The following is a 13578-nucleotide window of genomic DNA, read 5'->3' on the forward strand; positions in this document are numbered from 1 at the left end:
GCTACAAAACCATATTTTTCAACATAATCTCCATTCAATGTGATGGCCTTGAGCTATGTTACTGGGAGGGCCTGTATTCCATCATGGTACACTCCTACTGGTTGACATCGGAGCCAGCATCTTGCTGTACTAGTGACCCCTTCAGAGTCCCGGAAGGTCATCACCGTGACTTTATCTGCTGAGAGTGTGGCTTTGAACTTTTTCTTTGGGGAAGAGGTGGATTGCTGTTTTGTTTCCAGTTGAAGTGATAAGCCCATGTTTCATTGTCTGTGACGATGTTCAACAAAAAATTGTCATGATCAGCCCCAAAACATGCAAGCAATTCTGCACAAGCAATTCTGCACAGATAGTCCTTTGTTGTTCTTTATGTTCTTCTGTTAGGCAATGAGGAACCCATAAGGCACAGAACTTTTAGTACACCAACAGCTGGACGACTGTGTCAGGACTACCAACGGGGATGTCCAGTTGTGCTGTGAGGTATTTGTTGTGATCCATCAATCACCTTGAATGACATGTTCAAATTTTCCAAAATTGCGGGAGTCACAGCTGTGTGCAGTGGCCAGCTGAGACACAGGAGATCGGATAGATTGTGCAACCTTGTTGCGATAATGACAGACACCTCTCATTCAATGACTCACCATGCTTTTGGTCACTGCCAAGTCTCTTTGGCATTCTGCAGGTGCCTATGAATATCTGCAATGCTCTGGTTCTCCAAGACACTCAATGACAGTGCTTTGCTTGCAATGCACCTCCATAACAGACACCATTTTGAAGGCTACATATAGCACCACCACCTGCTGGAAATTCATGAAACTGCTGGGATTGAAGTGGGAATATTCCACAATAGCTCACAAAACAAATTCCACATTTTTTCAACTGAAATTGGCTGAGAAAAAAATCTGTTGCATTACTTTAGTGCACACTCTTCGTACAAGGAGCAATCACCGCATTACTGCTGAGAGTATACAGTAAGTATTATGAATAGTAAGGATTGTTTGACATGGGCCGCAGATTGATAAATCAAGTTATAAACATATTGTTTCTTACTGTGAACTGTGCTACCTTGAGATGTTCCAAGTTGCAGTTGAAGGGATAGCAGCAAATTCAAAACCCACCATTAGTGGATATGATAAGCAAGACAATTCTACAAACACTGTGATGTCCTGCTGAGCCACGAACAGAAGGTCACAATGAACAGGATAAGTACAATGGCAATAATTACCAGACTCCACACCCAATATAATGCAAATGACAATGACACGCCAACAATACCAGCTAAGTGGAGATTGCCTTGAAAAAGTTAAAAAAGCTGTCTTGCAAACTATTACTGGAAAGCATTTGGTAACAAAAATCTTTTGTACTGAAGCTGTTTTGTTTCTCATTGTTATTGCTTTGAAATAACTGAAGATCTAAATAATGACAATAATATGATTGCTACTCACATTATAGTGGAGATGTTGAGTTGAACATAAGCACAACAAAAAAAGACAGTCAAATAAGTTGTCTGACCATCTTTTTTTGTGCCTGTACGTGACTCAACATCCCTGCTATACAGTAAGTAGCAATCTATCCTTTTCATAATATTGTCATTATTCCGTCCTGGATTTTCCATTGTTTGAAGATCTAAATAATTTTGATTAACATTCTCAGTAAATGACAGAATTAAAAATAAAATTATGTTCAAAACTTCCTTGCAGGTTAGGACTGTGTGCCAAACCAAGACTCAAACTCGGGACCTTCGTGTTTTGAGGGCAAATGCTTTAGCAACAGCTATCCCAGCATGATTGATGACCTGTCCTCGCAGCTTTACTTCCACCATTGCTTCATTTCCAACCTTCCAAACTTCACAGAAGTTCTCCCACAGAACTTGCAGGACTGGCACTCCTGGAAGAAAGATCCCACATTCAACTCTCAGTCTGGTACACAGTTTTAATCTGTCAGGAAGTTTCATATCAGTGCACACACACTTCTGTAGAGAGAGAAACTCATTCTTTGAAATTAATTCCATTCATTAACTAAGTTTCTACCATTGATGTCATTTTTTATTGCAAGGCCATCATCTTCAGATACCATCTTCATTATTGCAAATATGTATTACTATTAGTGGTACTAAAGCCCAAAGTCTTTATTTTTATTATTCATTTTTATTGCCTATGTATGTATATTTGTTTTGTTTGCTAATGTTATTTTATGCATTTGCACATAGCCTTGTTTTTGGGCCCAATCTCATGCGAATTAATGCTGTAAGTTGGGAAAATACATGCATCGTGCAGTGTTCACTATTAAGTTTGGAGGCAGCAGCCAGCCACTAATAACACTTGTGTGTGTGTGTGTGGTAAAGACTGCTAGTTATTTCAATCTGTGGTGACATAATATTCAATTAATCCTGGGAAAAGTTAAATACGCTTGGGAAGTGATAGTGGGCGAGGCATCTCAGGCTTCCTACAATTTTGTTACTTGAACACGGTCGTTTCTAGTTAGAATAATATTCAAGGGGGCCCTGTTTCATCACGTAAGTTGCAGTGTTGTGACAGGACACTGTTGTTTTAATGCTATGTGGGTGAAATATGGCACTTTGCAGGTTGACTTTTGAAATTTAGCAGCTGGTGTACTTCATTTTGCTTTCTTTTGTTGTTCTTCCATGAACAAAATGACGATAAGGAAAGACAAATGGATAGCTACCTTCCAAACACAGGAAAATGGAAAGAAAGTTGCATAATATGTTATGGAGAGTATAGGAGTAGGATCAATCATTAAATTAGAACCAGATATTAAAAGAGAAGCAGAAAATGGAACGAGAACAGAAGAAAATGGAAGGAAGGTAAAAGAAAATGGGGATCAGGCAGAAAAAAGTGAGTGGACAGATAGAAACTGTTAGCAAAAAGGTAGATGAATCTAAAAATGAGATGGATTAAGAGAGAAACTAGCTAGGCAGAAAATATGAGCAAACTTGAAGGGATTTTGAGAAATTTAAAGATGAAGTTAATCAGCTGTTTAAAGAGGCATAATTCAAAGTAAATAAAAACAAAAGAAATCTGAGAATGCCATACAGAAAAGGGCAGACTGCTTGGATAAAGACATTCAAGCCCAAGATATCAACTGTAAAGAATGAAGACTGAAATTAAGGACTACTGCAAACAGATTTTACAGGATTATAACAAAAATAGTAAGCCAGAAATAGAAGGAATTAAAGAGATCACTCCTGGGATTAAGAACAGGGTAGAAAATTTAGAAAGGACAGTTAAAAATTAAAAAAAATTACAGCACCACCAGTGGTACTGCAGAAAAGGAAGGCTAGTATTTATACTTTTAATAATGTAGTTTTTTTATCCCAATGGAGATGCACATCCAGTTTCTTTTATAAATAGCTCAAGGAGTCAATTTACTGCAGATTGCATAGGGAATGTCAAATTTGAAGACCAAATGCTTGCTTAAAGGGAAAACATCTTGATTGAGGAGCAGATGCCCTGGATAAATATGAGTATTTTGAAGATTTCGTATCAGCATTTCTGGGTGATTGCTCGTCTAAAGAAAAACAAAGTCATATTATAGAAGCTTTTAAGAAGGCTCCATGGTAAGACAGGAGACATAGGGAGAATGTGAGAGAGTCCTGTGAAAGTTGGATCAGTAAATTAAAACATTTGGATAGCCCATGGAATTAAGGGATACTATATGTTACCAATGGCGAAGTCACTTCCTAATAAGAGATGTGGACTGATAGGACGTAATAATAATATTAAAGACTTTCTGAACAGTAAGAGATGTAGGTAGGTGGCAAACAAATTGTTTGCTTCATGAAGACAATATTCTGTGTGGTACCACAAGAACAGGGATTGGACAAACACAGTGAACCAAATAAATGTGAGAGGTAGAGAAAGAAGAGCTTTGATGAAGTGTAGGGGTAACACTAGAGGTCATTACAGAATGGGTGAGTCCCAAAGGGAAATGAACACCCCCAACAGTGAGGTCCCATATTGGAGCGAGGGGAGGAGGGGGGGGATCGAACTCTGACCTATGCCATGATGAAACATTAAACTTGGGACTTTATAGTAGCAATACCAACTCTGGTGACATAACATGTGGAAGACAAAAACTGGTGATTAAAGAGAATGTACCTGATGTTAGTTATAGAAGTAATGTGGAATCAGTGGCGAGATGTATCAAAATGTTTTCCAGATGTATGACAGAATCAAAGTAGATGAGAAGCAGGAAAAGAATGTGTTGGAAAATGAAAGTGATAATAGTGACGAGGAAGATATCAAAGATGATAGTAGTAGTGAAGAGGAAGAAGGAAGTATACAATGGGGATACATTTCTTTCACATAATGGTTTGGAGGTAGGAGATAAGGGGGAGAAGGAACATTTTTTGAAATTGTTGTGGTGGTGACTACCACAAATTCGATTAGTAGTGAAATAGATGTAGGTGTTGGGAAGGACGTTAAAATTCTTCGTCATTGACAAAGGCAAACGGTTGGTAACTTATAATAAGGAGGAGGTAGGTTTATGTGCAGTTTAAAAGGAACCATGAAAACTGGGGGCCTTCAATAAATTTTGGGTGCTGTGACAGAAAACAGTAGCAACAGCATAGGCACAATGACAGTTGTAACATCACTGCAACAGTTGCCTGAACGGCACTTGCTTCATCAAGGCTAGGTGTTCATCTGCAGTACTTGTGAATCCGCTAAATTATGAATCAGTGTCCACAATGGCAATATCTTACCACACCCATATGTGACTGTTGTTTTGAGAATGTGAATGAAAACAGCACATCAGCACAACAAGTGGCTTACAGTTGAGTATAAATGACTTCGATTTTAGCAAGAGCAGGATCAGTAGTTGGGAAGGGAGTGAGACAGGGTTTTAGCCTCTCCCTGATGCTATTCAATCTGTATATTGAGCAAGCAGTAAAGGGAACAAAAGAAAAGTTTGGAGTAGGTTTTAAAATCCATGGAGAAGAAATAAAAACTTTGAGGTTCGCTGATGACATTGTAATTCTGTCAGAAACAGCAAAGGACTTGGAAGAGCAGTTGAACGGAATGGACAATGCCTTGAAAGGAGGGTATAAGATGAACATCAACAAAAGCAAAACAAGGATAATGGAATGTAGTCGAATTAAGTAGGATGATGCTGAGGGAATTAGATTAGGAAATGAGACGCTTAAAGTAGTAAAGGAGTTTTGCTATTTGGGGAGCAAAATAACTGATGATGGTCGAAGTAGAGAGGATATAAAATGTAGACTGGCAATGGCAAGGAAACCGTTTCTGAAGAAGAGAAATTTGTTAACACCGAGTATTGATTTAAGTGTTAGGAAGTCGTTTCTGAAAGTATTTGTATGGAGTGTAGCCAGTAATTTAGTACTGGAGGGCAGCGTGGTGGGTGTAGGCTGCAGTAGGTACTGGGAGATGAAGAAGTTTGCACAGGATAGAGTAGCATGGAGAGCTGCATCAAACCAGTCTCAGGACTGAAGACCACAACAACAACAAAAAACCCTGTATTCACCTGACCAGAAGTCTTGTTCCTCCTGCCACCGAACTTCGCTAATTCCCACTATATCTAACTTTAACCTATCCATTTCCCTTTTTAAATTTTCTAACCTACCTGCCCAGTTAAGGGATCTGACATTCCACGCTCTGATCCGTAGAATGCCAGTTTTCTTTCTCCTGATAACGATGTCCTCCTGAGGAGTCCCCAACCGGAGATCTGAATGGGAGACTATTTTACCTCCGGAATATTTTACCCAAGAGGACGTCATCAACATTTAACCATACAGTAAAGCTGCATGCCCTCGGGAAAAATTATGGCTGTGGTTTCCCCTTGCTTTCAGCCGTTCGCAGTAGCAGCACAGCTAGGCTGTTTTGGTTAGTGTTACAAGGCCAGATCAGTTAATCAACCAGACTCTTGCCCCTGCAACTACTGAAAAGGCTGCTGCCCCTCTTAAGGAACCACACATTTGTCTGGTCTCTCAACAGATACCCCTCCATTGTGGTTGCACCTACAGCACGGCTATCTGTATCGCTGAGGCACGCAAGCCTCCCCACCAACGGCAAGGTCTATGGTTCATGGAGGGGGGGGACCCCCTAACAATATGTGCTCACAATCCTTTTTGGATATTCTAGTTTTTTCTTGTTTATGCACTATTTTTTCCTTCATAAATTCAACAATAGTGATTTTTAAATCAAAAATTGTTCAAGGCATGCTCCTATTTTAACCAATATAGTTTGCAGTAATATATAAAGTCTCCATACTCTTTGTTCAGCTCCATCAAAAACTGTTGTATCTGACAGTGGAATAATGTGTGCAACTTCAAAAATTTTATTATTCATACCAACAATTTCTTCCATGCTACATTTTATGATGACCTACCCTCAGTGAAAGGTACCTGGCAAAGCAATCTTGAATAAGCTATAAAATGACCATTTTGTGAAAAAGCCATATTTTTCAAGAATGGATCACAACATACATGTAAAAGATGTAAAGAAAATCTTACCAGTGAGGGAGTAACAGTGATATATACTTCAACTTAACATTCGGCAGGAAATCCTGTTGACTGTTACATGAGAGAAATTGGCAAACTATGCTGCATATAATGCAGCAACAACCATAGTGCTTGGAAAAATGTGGAAGAGAACACTGAGAAAGTAATGAATAGTGTAGTTCATGATAAAATATGGTTTACTCCTTATGACATTATGAAAGGTGAGAGACCTGTAAGTTTTGTGGACAGGAAACTCCCTCTTCCTCCTAGGGATGGGCTGAGTAGGGATGAGAAAAAGAAGAGAGTGATCAAACTGACAGAAAAGAAATTGCCAGAGAAGAGGAAAGGTTGTGGTGATAAAATAAAAGGTGTTGATATTGACATGAGGGATCTGGTATTAGTAAAGATGTATGAAAAACCAACAAATAAATAATGAGATAACAATGTTTTTTGATGTGTACAAAGGTCTATTTGAAGTAGCCAGTATCTTCTGCTATTCTATGTGGATTATAATAAAATCAATGAAGAAATTTACCCTTGAGAAACTATATAAAGCAAGAATGGCACCAGCAAAAATAGTGAATGTGATGAGGGGAGTGTCTTTTCCAATGTGTTCTTGGGATCCAGCAATGGAAATGAACTGAAATGTAGAGAGAGTTGATTTTTCTTCTAAATTCGTCTGAAATATAACTTTAAATAACACGTTAATAAATGTGCAAACATACATCAGAAAAATAAAAATTGCAAATCCATTCATAGCAACTAATGGTGTATACAGAAACAGAATTGCTCAAAGAAACAAAGTAATAAATTCCATACTATAAAGAATCTTCCAACATACTAAGAAAAGAAAGCATAATACAAGGAAAGAGAAAAGTATGGAAAAAGGAAAAAATAAAAATTTATATAATTCTAGAGTTTTGTCTTCACATCCCCTCCCCATCCTCCATTTCAGCATGCCGGATGTTATGGGACAGTAACTGTTATTGAATTATGATGCAAAAGACATCCAGAGCTGCAAATAAAATAAATGTTTATTCAGTAGACGATTGGTTTTGGGTTAATACTCATTTTTGAACCAACCATAAGTCGCCAAGTTAAATGGACATCCAAAATAAAATAGAATATGCTAACACCCATATTTCAGCATTTTTAATGTTATTTTGGACATATGTTTAGCTTTGCAAGCCTTGGGTGGTTTGAAAATGGGTATTAACCTAAAACCGGTCACCTACTGAATAAACATGTATTTTATTTGCGAATCTGGCTGTCGTCTTGTATCAGGAATGGAATATGTTGTGTACCCTTTGCATTCATGTACTTCAACATAGCTTAAAAGATTGTAGTCATCATGGGAGCACACACAAAACCGAATACAAATTTCCATTACCACGAAGAAACACAAGAATAACCTTATTGCTCCGAAATTATTTCACCAGTAGTACAAATAACACGATAAAGTCTATGAAAGAAGAAAATACATCTACCCTACATTGTTATACAACAAAATATTATATAGTTGGCATTTTGCATAGAACCCCAATGTTCACTTTCTTGCTCTTACTGCATGTTTTTCTTTTCTCAACTCCTTGCATACAAAGTTTCCGTTTCTATTCGTCCATACCTCTAGCTACAATTGTTGTGGGATTTATGCTTGTTACTTTGTTTTAAGGTGCTGTAATTACTCAGTCCATCTCTTATTACTAATCTATGCAATCAATTGAAAATTACAGACTCTCGCAAATTTTAATTCGATTTATAGCATAACTTGATTCCATCACTGTACTCAGTGTAATGGAAAGCAAGATGTGTTGAGCTGTAGAAATATGTCAATAAGTCGATAAAGGAACACCAACAAAGAATCTGTAGAGTGAGAAAGGGAGAGGACTGTTGTGCATCTTGAGTGGAAGTGTGTTGTTTTCTTGGCCAATGTTAAAAAACAGTTTTATTAGTGATCGGTGATTTGATTTCAGTGTGTACCATGGACAAAGAAACTAATAATCAAACATGTTGCACTGCTTCTCATTCTGAACTGATATTCAGGACATTAAACAGAACTACAACGTGCAGATAGGCAAGTGGTGTTCAGTATCTAGCCTGAAACACACAGACTGTATTGTGCATATTGTCGACTGTCAAACTGAACTAGAAATACACTGATGCACTTTCTCACCATGAAGTGATTTTCAGAATGTATAATGTGCCAGTCACAGTATGATTTTTGTGAGCATACACTGATCAGCCGGAACACTCTGACCACCTATCTAATAGCTGGCATGTCCATCTTTGCCATGGATAACTGTGGCAACGTGTCATAGGATGGAAGCAATGAGACCTTGGTAGATTGCTGGAGGGAGCTGGCACCACACCTGCACCCAAGGCACCTAATTCCCATACATTCCAGGGATTGAGGCAATAAGGTCTGACAGCACATTGAATCACATCCCAGATGGGTACGATTGGGTTCGGACGTGGTGAGTTGTAGGGCCAGCACATCAACTGGAACTTGCCACTGTGTTCCTTGAACCACTCCATCACACTCCTGGCCTTGTGATATGGTGCATTACCTTGTTGAAAAATGCCACTGCCATATAAGTCTAATTCTGTTGTTTCTTAGTGTAACATTTCATTTGTATATTGCCTTTTTTATGCCATTTCTCATGTAGATTATTACCATAAGTTGTGAAAGTATGCATGTTATGCAGTGCCATCATTAAGTTTGCAGGCAGTAGGAAATCCCAAGTAACAAGTGTGTTTGTGGTAAAGATTTATAGGTATTGCGATCTGTGTTGGCATAATACTCAAGGAATCACGGGAAAAGTTAAATATTCTTGGTTTCAGTTACCTTTAAACGTACATGCTTGAGATATCAGTGAGACATATCAGGGTTCCTTCACTTTTGTTACTTGAACACGTTAGATTAATATTCAAAGGGTTTTCTGTTTTGTTACATTACATGAGATATAACAGTATCTTGTGATATTCAAATGCAATTTCTGAATGCGAAATCCACTGTGTAATCTTTCCTTATGTACAAAATGTAGATGGCATCACTCCTACCAACACTTCACAACTGCACTGAAATGCTAATCATCTGCATATCCAAGCACACAGTACACTTCACACCAGTTTCATGTTTGTTGCATGCCATCTTTGTGGCAGTGTATACTAATAGTTAAAATATGCCTTGTCACTATCAGTTTATGGTTAGTGTTTACACACACACACCCGTTCACTTAATGTTTCAGTACAATTTTTTTTGAATCGATGACCCATAGCATGCCAGTGGCACTAACTAGTACAGCAAAATGATGGCATCAGAGTTTGCGGCAACAATGTAATACGTTAGAGTAAAATTATTTTTAACAAAATTTAGTGTTACTCTTAATTTTCCAATCAGTTTCATAGCTTGTATAATTTGTCTTACAACAGACTACTCACTGTGTTATGCAATACCCTCCGAGGTCGAGGTGTATGTGTTCTTGAACTAGAAAATTTATGAAGTTCAATAGTTGACGTAGTTGATGCTGTTGATGTAGGTGGAGATTCTCCACTGAAATAATTTAATTTTGTGTTAGAAAATATACAAATTTTACAATAAAATTTCCACATGTTTAATGCAATTCACACAATCTTTCATGTGGCAAACAAGAAAATTAAATAATAATAATAATAATAATAATAATAATAATAATAATAATAATAATTTCTATTTTTACATGAATGAGTCAATCTGAAGGTTTGTTCGAATATCACAGTACTGTGTTAACTATGACTTTATGGCATATGGTAAGCATCTACCTTCCTTCCTTCAACCTGCTAACCACGTCAATTATTATAGTTCCTAGAGTATAAGTGCTACATGCATCACGTTCCTTCTTGATTTTTTTCTTACTTACAAAGGATCTGCAGATGTGAAAGTCAGAGTAAGAGATAGAAAAACATTTTAAGACCAACTTGGTAGTGAACCCTGTACCTTTGGGTTTATAGTGTGACACACACACACACACACACACACACACACACACACACACACACACACACAACAACAACTCAAACACAAGACCACTGTCTCTCATCTATCTACATCTATGTCTATGTCTACATCTACATCAATACTCTACAAATCACATTTAAGTGTCTGGCAGAGGGTTAACCACCTTCACAATTCTCTATTATTCCAATCTCGTATAGCACGCAGAAAGAACGAACACCTATATCTTTCCGTACGTGCTCTGATTTCCCTTATTTTATCATGGTGATCGTTTCTCCCTATGTAGGTCGGTGTCAACGAAATATTTTCGCATTCAGAGGAGAAAGATTGTGATTGGAATTTCGTGAGAAGATTCCATCGCAATGAAAAATTCCTTTCTTTTAATGATGTCATTTCAGTGACACCCTCTCCCATATTTCGCAATAATACAAAATGTGCTGCCCTTCTTTGAACTTTTTTGATGTACTCCGTCAGTCCTATCTGGTAAGGATCCCACACTGCACAGCAGTATTCTTAAAGAGGATGGACAAGTGTAGTGTAGGCAGTCTCCTTAGTAGATCTGTTACACTTTATAAGTGTCTTGCCAATAAAACGCAGTCTTTGGTTAGCCTTCCCCACAACATTTTCTGTGTGTTCCTTCCAATTTAAGTTGTTTGTAATTGTAATTCCTAGGTATTTAGTTGAATGTACAGCCTTTAGATTAGACTGCTTTATTGTGTAACTAAAGTTTAACGGATTCCTTTTAGCAATCATGTGGATGACCTCACACTTCTCGTTATTTAGGGTCAACTGCCAATTTTCACACCATTCAGATATCTTTTCTAAATCATTTTGCAATTAGTCAATAAACGACAGCATCATCTGCAAACAACCTAAGACGGCTGCTCATTTTGTCGCCCAAATCGTTTATGTACTTAAGGAACAGCAAAGGGCCTACAACACTACCTTAGGGAACACCAGAAATCACTTCTGTTTTACTCAATGACATTCCATCAATTACTATGAACTGTGATCTCTCTGACAGGGAATCACAAATGCAGTTACATAACTGAGACGATATTCCATAAGCATACAATTTCACTACAAGCCGCTTGTGTGGTACAGTGTCAAAAGCCTTCCACAAATATGGAATTGATATGAAACCCCTTGTCAATAGCACTCAACACTTCATGCGAATAAAGAGCTAGTTGTGTTTCACAAGAACAACATTTTCTAAACCCATGTTGACTGTGTGTCAATAGACCGTTTACTTAGAGGTAATTCATAATGTTCAAACACATCATATGTTCCAAAATCCTGCTGCATATCGACATTAACGATATGGGCCTATAATTAAGTGGATTACTCCTATCACCTTTCTTGAATATTGGTGTGACCTATGCAACTTTCCAGTCTTTGGGCAAGGATATTTCGTCGAGCAAACTGTTGTATATGATTGTTAAGTATGGAGATAATGTGCATCAGCATTCTCGGAAAGGAACCTAATCTGTATACAGTCTGGATCAGAAGACTTGCTTAAGTGATTTAAGTTGCTTCACTACTCCGAGGATATTTACTTCTACATTACTCATGTTGGCAGCTGTTCTTGATTCAAATTCTGGAATATTTGTTTCGTCTTCTTTTGTGAAGGCATTGCAGAAGGCTGTGTTTAGTAACTCTGCTTTGGCAGCACTGTCTTTGATAGTATCTCCATTGCTATCGCGCAGAGAAGGCATTGATTGTTTCTTGCCCGCTAACATACTTAACATACGACCAGAATATTTTTGGATTTTCTGTCAGGTTTCGAGACAAAGTTTCGTTGTGGAAAGTGTTATAAGCATCTCGCATTTAAGTCCACAGTGGTGGGGGTAAGGAGAAGGCTGGGGCGGGGAGGGGGAGGGATAGCAAGGTAGGGCTGGAGATGGTAAAGTGTTTGTTTGTGGGAACATATAGGGACAAGATACCAGGGACAGCATGTAGGGTGGGGTGGAGGACATTAAAGTGCTGTTTCAGGAAGCATATAGGACGAGGTACCACACTATATGCTCTCAAAGGCAGCATTTTACCATCCCCCAATCCCACCCTGCTAACCACCCCCTCCCCAACCCAGCCTCCTCCTTACCCCTACCACCTGGATTTCTTCTCCCATCATGCACTGTTGCTCGCAGTCTGATCTCGGCAGCCAGAGACAGTGGTCATGTGTATGTGTGTTGTATTTGCATGAATGTATGTGTGTATGCTGTCTAATACAGAAGAAGGCCTTTTGGCCAATAGGTTACTCATTTAGCAGTCTTTTCATTGTGCCTGTCTGTGACTCAACATCTACACCATGTGTGAGTAGCAATCTCTTTTCCATAATATTGTCATTAGTCCATCTTGGATTATCCATTGTTTGATATTAGTTGTAGGTATATTTGCAAATGATCATTGAACTTCAAGCTTTAACAATCACGTTTTCTTCTATGGAAGTAGCACACATTAAGTGGACATTAACATCAGGATAAAGATAATGATACAATAGATAAAATATCTACTCACCAAGTGGTGGCAGAACACACACATAAAAGAATGTTATAACCAGGCAAGCTTTTGGAGCCAGTGGCTCCTCCTTCAGGCACAGGGTTTGAAGGGGAAGGTATAAGGATAACGGAAAAGGGCTAGAGAGCTCTAGGAAAAGGGACAGAGAGATTTAGGAAAAGGACTAGATCTTGGAAAAGTCACCCAGAGCTGCAGGTTAGGGGAGACTTATGGACAGGATGAGAAGGTTAGTCTCTCCTGATCAGCAGTTTTGGGTGACTTTTGCAAAATCTATCCCTTTTCCTAGACCTCTCCAGTTCTTTTCCTTCATTCCTCTTCCTTCCCTTTCAGCACAGGCTCCAAAAGCTTAACTAATTATAACTTTATCTTATGTGTGTGCTCTGCTGCTGTTTGGTGAATAGACTTTTTATCCATCCAGTTACATTATATTGCCAAAAATTGATTGTTTTCTTTGTTATAGTAAATCAATAAATCTTTCACTGTCACATGAGCTAATTTAATTTGTACTCATAACTTCTAAAAGTGGCTTGGTGGTTCAATTGTTAAGTGCCAGACTATGGATCTACAGGTATCAGGTTCAAACTCCAATTAG

General features: G+C 38.3%; 1 protein-coding gene across 2 annotated transcripts in view; it reads right to left on the reverse strand.

Annotated features, from left to right (window-relative positions):
* Positions 1–13578, reverse strand: part of LOC124777960 (regulatory-associated protein of mTOR) — a 325695-nt gene that overhangs the window by 64672 nt on the left and 247445 nt on the right. For both annotated transcript variants that reach the window (XM_047253519.1, XM_047253520.1), the window contains one exon: positions 9917–10028. In XM_047253519.1, coding sequence (XP_047109475.1) covers positions 9917–10028 — 112 coding nt within the window. The remainder of the gene's footprint in view (positions 1–9916; positions 10029–13578) is intronic.

Source organism: Schistocerca piceifrons, chromosome 2, assembly GCF_021461385.2.
Source record: "Schistocerca piceifrons isolate TAMUIC-IGC-003096 chromosome 2, iqSchPice1.1, whole genome shotgun sequence".
NCBI classification, from domain to species: domain Eukaryota; kingdom Metazoa; phylum Arthropoda; class Insecta; order Orthoptera; family Acrididae; genus Schistocerca; species Schistocerca piceifrons.